Genomic DNA, 15,331 nt, shown 5'->3' on the forward strand with positions numbered 1-15,331 from the left:
GTTACTCATGGAAGACTCATCCATATTTAATACCTACCCACTTAGAAGTTATCATAGTTATTATAGTACACTTGTTATTTCAGGAGTTTATACCGAGCCATTTAGCGTAAAAGGCAAGACTAGAATAGTCACCTTTTTCTAAACGAGATTCCAGTGGAAGGAAATCTCACAGCAAAATTCCTCCACTGCAAAAATACCGCTCTAGGCCATGAGGTTGCCTTTTTCTGCCAACTTTTGGAACATAGGGGCCAGCAAAGCAAAATCTTTTGGAATCGACTACAAAAGGACTCACCATCCTTTATCAAAGGTAGTCATTACATGTAAATATCTCTGCAGGCAAGTTCAATGATGACTTGGCCCGCACAATGGCCAAGTCGAAATAGGACAACAACAGCCTAGTTCACATGCTTCACCTTGCACGGCACATCTAACCACTCCAATTGAATTACACGACTAGTTTAACGCAGTGGACACGCAAAGTCTGTAAAAAGACCAAAAGTTCTGAATGAAATGCCCAAAATAACATGTCTCAAACTATTGTAGGTGAACAGTAAGCAGTGACTTGTCCTCTGATGCCTCTGTCACAACACAGAACTGTGTGCAAGACATATCGACTTGAACCTATCTTTAGACGAACAATATCAATTTATTTGGTAAGATATTTTGACAGATCATAAATAAAGAAAAACTTTGGGGACCTCCCTTTGTTGAGCATAGTCCCACTCCATCAGATGCCACAGTTGACTTCTGACCCCAAGACTGATGACTCTCAATTTTATCCAAGACTAATGTATTCGTGGCCGTCAGCTTGGCAACTTATAATAAGAAGGCAGACCAAATTCATGGACGACTTTTCACGCGCCTTTGTTGCTGAAGTCCCTTTTTGAAGATGGCATTGAAATTTGTTAAATAGAAAGTCATTAGGGCGGTCATTAGCGGTCCAGTTGTGACCAGAATAAGCAGCTTAATCAAAGCCTGCACCTCAATTTGGCCAAAAGATGCATTGACCAGAGAAAAGGGGAAAGAATCAAGATTATAAGTCAGCCTTCGACCATTAACCCATTTTGTATCAGTGAACGTGGGTGACTTCTGTCACAAGGAGGAATATGAAGGGGTTTATACCTCCAGAGACCTGAGGTACCGGAGATATGAAAACCTTCCCATTTTCCATGCTCCATCCGGCCTTTCTACCGTCTCTAGATGCACTCATATCGAGAGTATTTCTAGAATGATACAAATGCCTCCTATGGGAGGATGCATATATACCTTCCCCTTGTGTTTGCAGCTTAATCACAACTATGATACGAATTCTATGATGATGATGGAGATGAAGAAGCAGAAAACTTCCACCTTTTCATTCCATCATCCACCAAAACTAGTTACAACCTAAAAACCCACCGCATGATGTTAGATTTGTTCAGACATAGAGTCCTTTGCCATTCTGCATCATATACTAGGTCTGAATCATGGACTCAAATATTCATAAAAAACCATTGAAATGCCACGATCCATACATCACCAACACCAGGTTGTTCAACATCGACCAACAAGATATCAGGACCAATACCATGATGATTAGACTCCACCCATTATCGATCAAAAACCTGAGGCAAAAACCTCATCAAACACGTTCAATAGAGGTGGAGGAGGGGATCAAAAAGAGAAATAAACCCAATGCTCCTGGGGTTCATGAATGAAAAGGGGTTGGGAGTTATTGAAAGTGTTTCTGTTTAATGAAATGGCCAGGGGCCATTGTGCTCACTGTCTAGCTATTTGGTGGTTAGGAATTCACCCTGAAACATTCTACATGTATAGCATATAGGTCAAACCAAAGTCTGTATGACATGTGATGTATCGATGCTTTGAATACCTACCATAAAAATATCATCGAAAACAAGTCACTACCAAATTTCAAGATCAGGATTAGTGATCAGGATTAAGATTTTCAGTTCTTCAAGTTATTTTTTAAGATTAGGCCTTTTTTGAGGAGAAATATCAGTCTAACACTCACCTGGTCCTGAGGGCTATGGGGGTCCATACCAGTGCCGTCCGTACTATTTGGTGTCTTGCTATTTCCCGTACTTATTCCTCCTTCCCGTTCGTCAATTACAAGATCTATTGGCATTTTTCCTTTTAAACAACTAATATATCGATGACAGAAATTGTCACAGAGTTCATGAACCTGAAAGAGGGAAAGAGGGTAAGTCAGAAATTGAAAAAATATCTAATGAACATTCTCATATACTGCCTAAAATAGTTGAAGTGATGTTCTTTTTGAATACCATTATTACTGTCCTGTCAAAGGAACCATGATCTTATCATTCTCATTACAATCTGTACAGCTTTATCAACTCCGAAAATAAGTTGAAATTGGCCTTGCTGTACCAGCTTGAAAAGTGCCTCAGGTGCAATTGTACATTTCAACGTATGATAGGATAATAAAGTTCAAAAGTTCTAGATTAATGATAGGATGTTCTTTCTTCATAGTTCTGTGTGATTGTAAATATGAATGTTGCCCATAACATTGGGATGGTTCATTTGGAAAAGACTTGGGGTGAAAATGCAATCACAAATAGACTAGTTCAGTAGCAAGAGCAATAAACCCATTTTGAAAGAAAGAATTATTATACAATATTCATCAATACAACTATAAGATGAAGAAAGGGAAAATATGTCAGAAAAAAAACTTGAAAAGATATAGAAAGTGTTCCTAAATACTTATTTTAGAATGAACAATGAAAGGAACCAAGAGTGGCAGAATAAAGTCCTCAAGAAATAATGAGCTCAAATACAGTCAGCCTGTTTATTTCAAAACACTTGGAAGACTATCTTGCCCAATTTGACATCCAGAAATTGGAAACAAAGACATGAAACAATGAATTAATTTGAGTTGCCTCTTGGCAGGAAGAACAGGCCAGGAATAGTAAAGCAATACACTTGAAGTTTCCGTTCAGAATAAGTGACTGAAGATAAGATTTCAGAAGTTATAATTACCACTTCTGCCAAAGACTAGGCGGTGTTTTTTCAAAATTAAGTGCAGGCGCAATTTCTAAACATCTCAGAAGTTTCGTGTTTCTCCGCTGAGTGTGTACACGAGACAAAGTAGCAGTATTGGCATAGCTTCACTGCTGGAGAACAGCAACATGGGGTACCTTCCGAGCATAGAATGTGCAAACAAGAAATAGTTGTGCATGATCTGCTTGGAGAGGCAATAGTGAGACCTGGCTAATTTCATGACATTTCTAGGAGCTATAACACTCGCTTTCAGTAAGTCAACAATGGAAGTCCATTTAATTATAATTTCAACTCAACAATGGAAGTCCATCACTATGAGTATGCGGGTATAACTTCAGCAGAGTCAACGATGGAAGTCGATTCAATCACTATAATTTCAGCAACTCAACAATGGAAGGCCATTGAATCACTATGACTTCAGCAACTCAACAATGGATGTCCATATAATCACTATAACATGTATGATTTCAACAACTCAACAATGGAAGGCCATTGAATCGCTATGACTTCAGCAACTCAACAATGGATGTCCATATAATCACTATAACATGTATGATTTCAGCAACTCAACAATGGAAGGCCATTGAATCGCTATGACTTCAGCAACTCAACAATGGATGTCCATATAATCACCATACCATGTATGATTTCAGCAAGTCAACAATGAAAGGCCATTGAATCGCTATGACTTCAGCAACTCAACAATGGATGTCCATATAATCACCATACCATGTATAATTTCAGCAAGTCAACAATGGAAGGCCATTGAATCGCTACGACTTCAGCAACTCAACAATGGATGTCCATATAATCACTATAACATGTATGATTTCAGCAACTCAACAATGGAAGGCCATTGAATCGCTATGACTTCAGCAACTCAACAATGGATGTCCATATAATCACCATACCATGTATGATTTCAGCAAGTCAACAATGAAAGTCCTTTTCCTTACCAAATTAATACAAGCACTGCAAGTATCAAATCTGAAAACTTCCAATCAACTTTTATCACTCCAAGTCCAACCCCAGTGACCATGACATCCAGTAGACTTGGGGAAAGTGGATATTTGCCTCAGACAGGGTAAAGCTCACCTATTTCCACGTCATATGCACAGATATTAAATGATAACAATTTTTTAGCAATGCCTGGCTACCAAATAGATCATTAATCAAAGACGGTTTTACGACAAAGACAATCAGTGTTTTATGCCAGGAGTATTACTCGCCTTCCCTGTATCGGCCAGATTTATGACCAGCGAGCAGTTCTAACCAGTGGCCATCAAACACTCACTTTCATGGCCAAGATTGCAAGAAAGCAAGTCCGAATCGGACTGGTATTAACAGATGATGGTGTATGATCGGGCACTTCACAATCCCCAATTGGTGTTTTATTGTCTAAGTCATTGCTGGATGTATTTATGGCTTGTAGAACTCAAGAGATCATGACACTAAAATTGGCGACTATGACTGACAGAAAGAGATGCTGTTGACGTATATTAAAACAAATAGGAAGATTATCTTGAAATTTTGGCAATTAAAGGTATGTTACCCGATATTTTGCATGAAAGGCATGATATGAGCCACCTGTCCTAACCCCTTCTCCCAAAGTGCAGCCCAGGAATCTCAGTAATTTTCATCAACAAAAAAACAACCAGCCAGTGATATTTTGCAAATTGAGTAGAAGAAACAACTAAAAAACTTTCAAAAACTAGAAAATCCCACCAATCAAGAACCTCGATTTAATTTTTTTTATACCCTGGGAAAAATCGGGGACAATGACGGCAATACTCACGCACTTGATTTTAAGACTTGACTCGGCAAAATTTACCACATTCTGATGATATTGGAAGCGCAAGCTAACCTTGGGTCACATGCTTCATATCATACTTGACGCTATCCGCTAAGCCGGCCCGACATGTGTTTATGACATCACCATGGCAATGGCAAGCAGCCATGGCAGCATGTACACGATCTCCTACCCACCAAATGTTTCTGCTAAGTCGGAAAATTTCTATAGGAGCTGACGAAGCGAATAAAAGGGCCCATGGCTGGTAATTGTTCTGACTCTTTCAGCCTTCAGACCCTGCAGTGTTGGGTGGCCATGATCAAGGGAAAGTCACACATGTAGGAAATTGTCAGAAACGGAAAAGAAGAGTGAAAATCTTTGAGCCATTCATGAGGAATGGCCATTCGTAATCTTGGTCACACTTTGATAAGAAGTATGCGATTTGATATATTCGTGATAATTTCATATCGACCAGAAAAAAATGATGCAGAAAAGTTATATTTTCTAACCCTTGAGGACTGAGTCAACAAGGGCATTTTCCCCTTGCGGTTGCCGATGCAGGAAAACTATGCAGAGTCAAACTGACTGGAAACAACGAACTTGGACCCAACATTAGTGTCCTTAGTAGAGATGGTTTCCTACAACTTGGCTGAAGTCAATTTAATTTAAACAAGTCATTGCCTTTTTATTACCTCTATATTTTCTATATTTGAACTACTAATCCGCAAACTTGCCTAGATAATTCCAGAGAGACTTAAACAAATTTCAACAGACTTTAACCATTACTGCGCTGTAAACTAATATTTATTGTAACTTAAAACAATGTCAATACGATGGATATGGTTGCAGGAACTGCTGGTCATATTTTCTTGACACTAAATCAACCTCACATGATTAATAATATCAAAAACAAACAACTGGTATGCCTCAACAAAGAAAGCCGCAAAAACAATCACCAGTTGAGATGCTAGCGACCAATGCAAAAATTATGAGAAAGCTAAGTGATTTTTCAGCAAAAATGATGATTAACTCACAAGTGCAAGGCTATTTCTCATGTTTATCAATATGGATGAATTACTGAACAGAAAAAATAGGCTCAAAGTAATTGGGCTGAGTGGCCAAATATGACCAATTCAAAGAGCACCAAACCTTGACAATGACAGTTTGATTTGTTCATTTCTTGAAAACTTTCTGAGAATTTCATTGTTTTTTATACCAGATTTGCTTGCCATAAGCATTAAGACCAATAATCTTCCTATATTTTCAACCATTTCAATTCTATTTCTGTAACTCAAGACAATTTTAGAGCTTTTCTCATCTTCAATCTTTCCGATGTTTGTACCTTCAAGAAAACAGCCCTCCTTTTTGGTATTGTTGCCAATGTTTTCCCCAAACCTTGACAAATCCCTACATTTAATCAGTGGAAGTTTTCACAGTTGTGTGAATTGATAAATGAAGCGGACTTCCCATTTCCTTCTTCGTCTATATACAGAGTTCAGTGCATACTATGTTATAAATCATTGTCCATTAGGCTGACTTTGCCGTAGTGATTGATCACCGACGAGATGACAGACCTACTGGTCGAGACAATGCAGCATAATCAAATAACACAGCAAGACGCACGCTCAAAGCCTCAAAATTTGCTTTTTAATCCAAGATGGTGGATAAAATAAAAGGCGGCCCGTTTTTTAATCAGGGATGATGGTATATTTTATTGACGGATACGGAAGGGGATATGATATTCGAAATTCTGAATTAATCTTCATTGCTGAAAATAGATTAGCTCGGGCCAATGCTTCTCTGTCAAGGCAACCTAATGAAATTTTTCAAAATTTCATCAGGGTTTCTCACTTGCCAATGGATACTATGCTTTACTGCACTGTCTCTTTGATGTGTGTACATCTCAACCCTGCTTGCACTACGAACAGAGAGTCCAATTATCAAAATGGTCTGAGCCTACATTTTGGGACGAAATCCACAACAATTTGTCTAAGGCCCAATTATAGCATGCATGCCCAGAAATCATCAAAATGCTTATTTTGACATACGAGCATGCCAAGAAATCCACGTAAAATCTGCAATTGGCAAATGTGTGCAACCACAGATGACGAGCCATAACAAATTATGTTTTCATTCATGGAAGCAATCTGACTGTCGGCCATTACGGGAGGAAAACAGAGAAAAGATCCATCATTTAGCCGTATATTACTTGTGTCAATCACCACAGTTTATGTGTGATCCGAATGTACGAGTTTACGCAGCCAATACCATGGTGGATGGGATGAGAAGCAGAGCTGTTAAACAACTATAAGCAACTTGTTGGGGCATCGAACTGAACCAGGGGGCACCGAAAACCACAAGATAACAATGTGGAACATTTCAAGATCAAAATTTTTATGCAGATGAACAACGTTTGTGCATTATTCTAATTTCAAAATTACACACAGCATAATTATCGCATCTTCGAAGTAACAGATGAGAAGCACAGTATAATATTTTCCGAGCCTGAGGATTGACCTGATATGACAATCAACTGCCTTCAAGCTGTGACAAACGATTCCCCCCTCTTTGAACAAAATGACAATTTAGCCGTCTGGGACAAAATTTATTGCCAACATTTATGCAAATTTGGTATAACCTTTCATGGGAATGCATGATTTAGGGTTATATGCAGGCAATCTGGGTCAGTGTACGTACAGACCTATGATGTGGCCATATAAATACCCAGACAATTTCTAATTTTGATTTACATCAATATTTCACATTGGTATGGCCAAGGTCATGCTAAATAGCAAAATGTATATTCCTTGGATTTTTAAGAAAATGCAGCGCATTAGGGCAACAGGGCCATATATCTTCATACAGGTAGGTCAAAAAGGGGGTAAAGCCGTGATACGCAAATTTTTCTTAAACCTTGAATGGCTATATATATACAACAGAAAACTGCATGGATTTTTTCCCCCAAAAATAGGTGGTACATGACCCCAGGTCAGATACATGCCCCCTAATTCAACGTGTCTCAATAGTTGTTGGCATCCAGACTTGAAAAAAGCTCAATCAATAAGTTTTCCCATAGTTATGCTACCGTCTTAATAATACAAATAATATCAAAACATTAAACATCCAAGATTGCTTACAAATCTACAAAAGATTTTTTATCATGATTTCAAAACACACAGTAGGGGTTAATAAAAAGATTGCTTGGGCCACTAATCCTTTTAAAAGGCATTATTAACGGTTGCTTTTGCCTATTAGGATGTTGGTGCACAACAATAGAAGAAGCCACAATCTCGGGGCGTCTGTTATGATCCGAGATGAGGCGACACCAACGAGTCACGTTAACCAAAAAGTGCAGAGAGGCATACGATGCTGGTGACAATAAACCAATTACCAAGTAGTTAACTCTCACAGGAAATTGAAAATGAATTAGATTGACTTCTCAAATGAAACAATTAAACAAGATGCTTTCTATAAAATTTTTAAACAAAATGTTAAAATGGAGAGAAAAGCTTTTACTGCATGCCCATTACATGCATTTTAGTTGATTCAAAAGCTAATGTATTTAGAAATTAAAATGGTGTTTTTAACTCTTGCCTCCCAGTGAAATTTCAGTAATTATTTAACCGTTTTTCTGGAAGTTTGAGGGAGGGGGAAACTTAATTTGGCAAGTTTTTGGAGAAGTTCAGCACTGTTTGCCGCTACGGATGGGCAAAAACATCAAGCTGCACCACAGCAGCTGAGGGTTAAAGGTCAACTAGCAATGCATGACTGAGAATAGGAATGGGTAACCTGATATTATGGAATCAGTATACATAGCCTAAAAAACGTTTTTTGTTGATTAAAAGAAAAGTCAAATTCTAACGTCCTATCAACATAGCAAAAAGTTAATGAGCATTTTGCACCAGAAAATAAGTTTTTTAAACATTGGGACAGCTTTTTACTCTTTTAAAAACATCCTGAGCAAATGTAAGTTCTATGCCCCTTGGAACATTATTTTATCTTTTTGCATTTGAGAATATACAATTACATTTATCCAGAAGTTTAATCTAAAATTATCAAATCTGACTATTTTTTTCAATCTTACACTGCGAACCATGGCCCATTTTCCTGTTTGATCATTCCAAGTGGTGGACTCTAGAAGTTCAAATCGTTTTCACACTCAAAGTAGACTTTATGATAAGATAGGCAGAGTCAATAAAGGACATTATACAGAAATCATATAGACAGATGATAACGGTCCAACTGTGTTAACATTGATTGGAATCAAATCCTGACAGGTCGTATCTGACCGGATCGACTGCCGTCCTGTCTCAACTCTGTGAAAGACCAGAAAATGACTTCCAGACACCTTCTCAGAAAAAATTTGGAAAAGAGAAACGAAAATCAATCAAAACCTCTAGTCTGACAGAACCAAACCACAAATTTCTGTTATGCAATTCAACCCATCTGACTTAAAAAGCATACACTCCCAAAGATTTGTGACCACAAATCCATCCTTCCAAATCTGAAATTTTCTTTCAAATAATATCAGTTTTACAGATTTTCCCTTTCTCCATAAGTCAAAATAATTGCTTGCAAGGACAAGGACCTACCTTTTCTAGTTCCAAGAGATGGAATCTTAAAACTTGTATGGCTTGGATCATCTGAAACGTAGAGTTTGAGACACATGGCGTTAAAAGTACATGAAGAGGAGTGTGCTATGGTAAGCAGTGCGGTGACGGAGTTTGATGTCCATTGTAAGAGACATTAATGGGATTAGTCTAATTCACTGAGATGTTACTAGGCAAAGAGCTCTTTCCTCTTCACATTTTCTCCCAGTTTATAATCCATTTTCCACCGCTAATGTCTAAATGGAAATGTACACGAATCGCATTCTTACTATTTTAGGCAATTTGCGCGTGCGAAATTTTGTTTGGTTAAAGGCACGTGGCGTAATATGATGATATGCTGAAATAATGGGAAGCCGCAAATCTGGAAAGCTTTTGTCATCTTTAAGGATTCATCCACTTCCACTCATGAGGAATCGGATAGTTGACGATCTTGTAACAACTTTCTGAGGGTTTGTTCAAAGGGAATAGGGATATCGCCACTCGGGCCATATCCGTGACTTTTGCAACAGTGCTCAAGAGGTTTGAGACAGTGGAGAGAATCAGATACGTCAAGATAAGGCAACTTTGGATTTGATATTAAGAAGTTTTTCAAAACATCGATTTTTTTTTTCAAGTGGTAAAACCAAACAGTAATGAAAAACAGTTAGGGCCTACACGACAGCAGTTACCTCTGAAGACTCATTGTTCCAAGAATATATACATGAATATATATAAAATTATGCTATTTGCTGCAAACAACATTCCAGATTTCATTTCAGTATTGGCTAATATACCAAGCCACTCAAATAAAGCATTCTCATAACATTCCAACACTTTCAAGAGAGCAACAACACAGCGAGCAGTCTTATCTTCAACTTGTGTTATCTCCAGTGCATGCTACAGCCACAGAATGTGTAGATACACCGGTGTGCCAGACCAGATTTTATCCGCTATCGTCCTGACCCCGGCGTCCCCATGCTGCGCTGTGTTTATGGCTCGAATATGATCAGGGAATTGCAACAGTAGCCACAGCTACTGAAGACAGATGTAGAAACAGCTTGAGTTGTAAGTGGCAAGATGAGGAAGTATTAGAAAACTCAATGAACTTGCCCCCCTCTCAGCCAGCACTCCGTACCTAATAGCTCACTCATTCCGCTGTTAATATAACCAAATTAAAGCCAGGGATTCACAGGGATGGCTTTTAAATTGGAACTTATAAAAGAGTGTACCAATCTTCTTGCATGTGTACAAGATAAAGCCAACATGGTTACACATTGCAATAGTGTAGTTCAACAGTGCATCTAAAGGTTTCAAGCGATACTCGCTGATACCAATTTACTGGACCCGATATGATAGGCGCTATCAAATACATATAGTCTCTCTATCTTGAATTAACTGCGAGAGTATTCATATATTCATGTGCGCAGCATGAATTTCTATAGAGACTACGAGGCCAATTGTAGACAATTTCATATTGTACGCATACCTATACAATTATGAATTGCCCGATAGCTCATGATTGTACATTCATGATGTGCATAAACTGAAATAGAATCAACCAGTCGAGAAGTCAAAACCGAGCTGGATATTCACTATTCAGTGATCACGAAATAGTTCGGCATGAAAAGATGGTCCAAAAACTGCTTCACATGAATAAATGCATGCCACAATAGTCTTTTTTCATGTTATTTTTTCAAATTTTTTGAACGGCATGATTTTAGAAGATGGATCTGTCGATTTGTTTGGATTGCAAACCTATGAATATAAAAATTGCCTACCAAACTATCTAATTCGTGGTTTGCAGAGAAAAACTGTTTTTCAGCACGGGCCTGAAATATAGAGAAAAGAATTATTTTGTCCTGAAAATGATGGTAAATACATGTAAGGCAGGAAAAATATATGACTTATTTCATCAAGATAGTGTATAATTCAACAACTTTTGAAACTAAATTCCAAATTTCAGATGGAAGTTTAATAAAGGTCTATATTTTGAAGTTTACATTGATAATGTGTATGTAATGCCCTCAATGAGTACGGGGTGTCTAAACTTTACATTATCCAGTCAGCTGAATATATTAAGTTTGATAAATGTTCGCATGCACTAGAAATTGTGCCATATTGTTTATAGAGCGTATAAAGGGTCATAAATCACCCCCTGACAATGTATACACAAACGGTTATCATATCTCACCAGACAGCCGCTGTTATCAGAATTAAATGTTGGAAATGGCCTACACATTTTCAAATATTGTACACACTGGCCAAAGATACTGTAAACCATGAAATTTGCTAATTCTGAATTGGTGATAGACTGAATACAGTGTTTGCCGCTGAAATTTAATGGTTAATGCACTAGTCAGTATGAATGTTCAGACTTTTAAAATTCAAGTTTGAACGTGAAATGCTCATGAAACTTTCATCGTTGTCAGTACTTAAAACCAATTTTTTCTGCTTTTCATACTTGATTTTTCACCCAATGAAAACATATTGAGTATGAGAAATTAGGGAACCAATTCAGTTGAATACAAAGAATTTCTTTCCTGATGCTCATGGCAAAACAACAGAAAAGACAATTTCATGGGAAAAAGTTGTCCTTCTGACTGCCCCTTAGCTGCTGAGTAAAATATGGCTTCAAAATGATTATAATAATTTTTTGGTCTGATTTCCAAAAATGCAAAGTTTAGAGAGCTAAGGCATAGATTTTTTAAATTTCTGCTGTCACAAACATATTTCAAGAGGAGAAATGACAAAAATCTTTCAAAAACTTGAAATATCACATCCCTGCAGTTTCCAAAGAAATTTAGGACTGCATTGGTGCAAAAGCAGCTTGGGTAACATCATTCAAAAAATTATTACATGGATAAGCATTGTCATGTACTTGAAGAAAATCTTTCAAGATATTTGAATTTGTCTCCATAATAACTATATTTGACAGGAGGAAAATTATGAATATTCACACAGATTCTTTGGAAGAAAACTTTTCTTTCAATTTCTTGCATTTCTTTTATCAAAGCAGTGATTTTACCTCCATACAACTTTTGTACGTATTGAAAAGTCACCGGACAATGCTGTGAGTGTCAAATGCACCACTCTCTTCAAATAATTTTAAATGACATTTTCAAACAAATTCACTTACCAAAAAAAACATTTTTCTCACGCCAGTGAGTTCTTTAAAACCTTTATATTTCTTGCCATACCTTTATATCTTGTTGCAAACTTGTCTCAATGTGTTCCATGTCTTGAATGCGGTGCTAGATGACCCCACCGATACACTCTTGCTTTCATTTAATAATCGAATGTTCCATCAGTCAGATCACAGTGTAAAAGCATTGTTGTACATTGCATGTTAGGTGAACTTCAGAAATTGCGTGCAACCCCAGTGAAACAGGATCAGCATCCCTATGTGCAGGATGCTACCTGACATTAGGGACAGCGACTGTTATCAGGATAAATTCAGTTATGCCATAAGTGACTTGGGTCCTCTTATATCCATTATGGGGCGATCATTGTGCCAGAGTAGTGGATTTGATTATAAAATAATGATGGCTGACAATGATGCTCATAATTACATAAGGTGAGACAATAAATCAGGTCATCTCAACCCATTTCTACCCGGTTTTTACTCACACAGATGACTCAAGTACACCCTAATTTGTTTAAATAGACCATTGGAGAAAATGTGTGGTGCACCAGAACAGCATGGGTCCCTTAGTGGGGATAAAAGGGTCCAAGATTTTCTGAATGGCAAGGGGATTGTGCTTGGGGGGTGTTTGTGTAGGGACAATACTTATTCACTGTGGTCTGAAGGATTGTGGGGGTCAGTGGGCCTACCTGCTCGCCTACCTGCTTTGAAAAGACGGCAATATCTTCGTTGAAAGACTCTGACGAGCACACATCCCCGCCTGCTACTCCAGGCTCCCTCGGCGTACAGGTTGCTAACTCGCATTTCTCAAATATGAGTGCGAGGAGGGGGAACAGGGGGTGCCTGAAAAACATAATATATCAAAATCCCATAAATATTTTGCATTAATATTCAATAAAATTGATGCATTTCCTGTTCACATCTATTTTACAAACAGTTCATCTGAAATGGTAGCAGCTGTGTTTTTAAATAAAACTTAGTTCTATATATGATCATTGGTTTTCTGCCTTAAAAATTCTATTTTCCATCAATGAATGATGTGTTATTTGTGGTGGACGCTGTCATGCCTCTTGTATGATGATCAAGACCATCAACATCCCCCAACAAGCCCTGTCAGTCAGCATCATTACCCAACTGTCAAGTTCAATTTGTGACCAACAGCTTCCCGGCCACGTGAGCAGACTTTTAGCCGCGCCGCGCTTGGCGCGTTAACATGGTATACGGAGGCCTACCGCATGCACATGTGGTCAGAGCGGTGACATAACCCGAGCTACAAATACGCTTATGACCCAAATCTCAAAAGTTGTCCAGCATCGTTCTAAACCGATTTGATGAAATTTGATATTGCGCACACCGCATGCAAGCGTTTGATAACGGGCGATAACAACGTAGTAAAATGCAGTACTTACCCGTAGATGGAGTCTTTGTCCCGTTTTAATTGACTATCCGGTTGCGACGAATTCATTACCCCTGGCATACTGTTATTTGACGGTGATGAGTAAGGGGGGTACTGGTGATGTGGTAACGTAGGCCCGTGGCTCAGATTGGTGGTATGGCCCGGTCCGAGATGTGAAGGCATGTTTCTGTGGCTGCTTAGATGCGCGTCGTACATCGCCGTATGTCCGTCCATCGCATTTGGCCCGTAATGGGGTAGCTCATTCTCGTACTGAAAAGAACATATTTAATGAACAAGGACACTGCCGTATTTTATGGCCATAAATAATATTAATAGAACATCCAAGCACTCATAAATTTCTATCGGTGATTTGAAGAGCGCTCCAGCGCGCGATCAGAACATGGTACATACCCGTTGCGCCATACAAATACCGCTCCCTTCCACGCGCGTATATGCGTAATCCAAAACTACCACAAATGTCCACAAAAATGATATCAAGTATATACAATCCAAGGTGGAAATAAACGAAGCTCCCGTCAAAAGACACAAAATTGTCAAACTGAATGCATCTTCAACGTACAACCATCAACATAACCCGACTTAACAAGTAAAACTGTCGGGCTCGTGGCTCGGGCCACTAAATCTGTCAATCAAGGGGGAGGCGTTAGTTTAGCCAATCATCTGACAGCGCACCTTGCGCTATACGCTAACACCACATAGAATTTCCCGCCTATTGAACATGAAAAGCGCCGCACTAGCGTCGAATCATTTGGGCGAATAATGCGGTTTTGGCCCTAGATTTGCGCTATAAGACTTCTCATGGCTTATTTGTGTATGTATTTTAAGGAAATGCGATCAAAAATGCGCTTGGTTGACTTGACTAAAACGGCTGCTCCCTATTTCGGCTTCTATGGCAAGTATAATAAATCGCCTGTCATAATGCTGACTGACTTGCCCCCGGGCGATCTAACTTCTACGGGATTTCTACGCGGAACATGAAACTCCATCCATGTCAGACAAATTCTGGGGTTGCCGCCTCAAATTGTTTTCATCAACCGAAATATTTTCCATGGTGATTCATATTTCCGCGTCAAACAGCACACACGCCTGGGACTTTTGGAATTCTGTCGTATCGTGTTTTTTTTACTTTTGTAATTTTTTATACGAGTTATCTTTTTCATAGGTCGACAAATTCATTGTGATAGTTTGGGATTAAAAATGCTTTGTATTGCTTTTGACTCGGAATAATTCAATCTGGAAATCAAGAGGTAGCGAATCTAAGCTTGATTCATTTTATTTAGACATGTCGGTGTTAAATTCGACAGGCCAGATGATAAAATCGTGGCTAAACGCTAGCCGCAAACCGCTAGCGTAATTTCTGTCAGAATGACTGATGTCAG

The 15,331-nt window shown here is 38.5% G+C and overlaps 1 protein-coding gene across 6 annotated transcripts in view; it reads right to left on the reverse strand.

Annotated features, from left to right (window-relative positions):
• Positions 1-14,546, reverse strand: part of LOC135484373 (homeobox protein Meis1-like) — a 184,251-nt gene extending 169,705 nt beyond the window's left edge. For 5 of the 6 annotated variants that reach the window (XM_064765769.1, XM_064765767.1, XM_064765768.1 and 2 more), the window contains exons 1-6: positions 14,343-14,546; positions 13,945-14,201; positions 13,225-13,378; positions 11,172-11,222; positions 9,397-9,447; positions 2,012-2,182 (exon numbers count right to left, since the gene is read on the reverse strand). In XM_064765769.1, coding sequence (XP_064621839.1) covers positions 2,012-2,182; positions 9,397-9,447; positions 11,172-11,222; positions 13,225-13,378; positions 13,945-14,201; positions 14,343-14,354 — 696 coding nt within the window. In that variant the 5' untranslated portion in view covers positions 14,355-14,546. The remainder of the gene's footprint in view (positions 1-2,011; positions 2,183-9,396; positions 9,448-11,171; positions 11,223-13,224; positions 13,379-13,944; positions 14,202-14,342) is intronic. The other variant, XM_064765765.1, reaches the window with a different exon arrangement.
• Between the last annotated feature and the right edge of the window lie 785 nt (positions 14,547-15,331).

The sequence above is a fragment of the Lineus longissimus genome, chromosome 3, assembly GCF_910592395.1.
Source record: "Lineus longissimus chromosome 3, tnLinLong1.2, whole genome shotgun sequence".
NCBI classification, from domain to species: Eukaryota; Metazoa; Nemertea; class Pilidiophora; order Heteronemertea; family Lineidae; genus Lineus; species Lineus longissimus.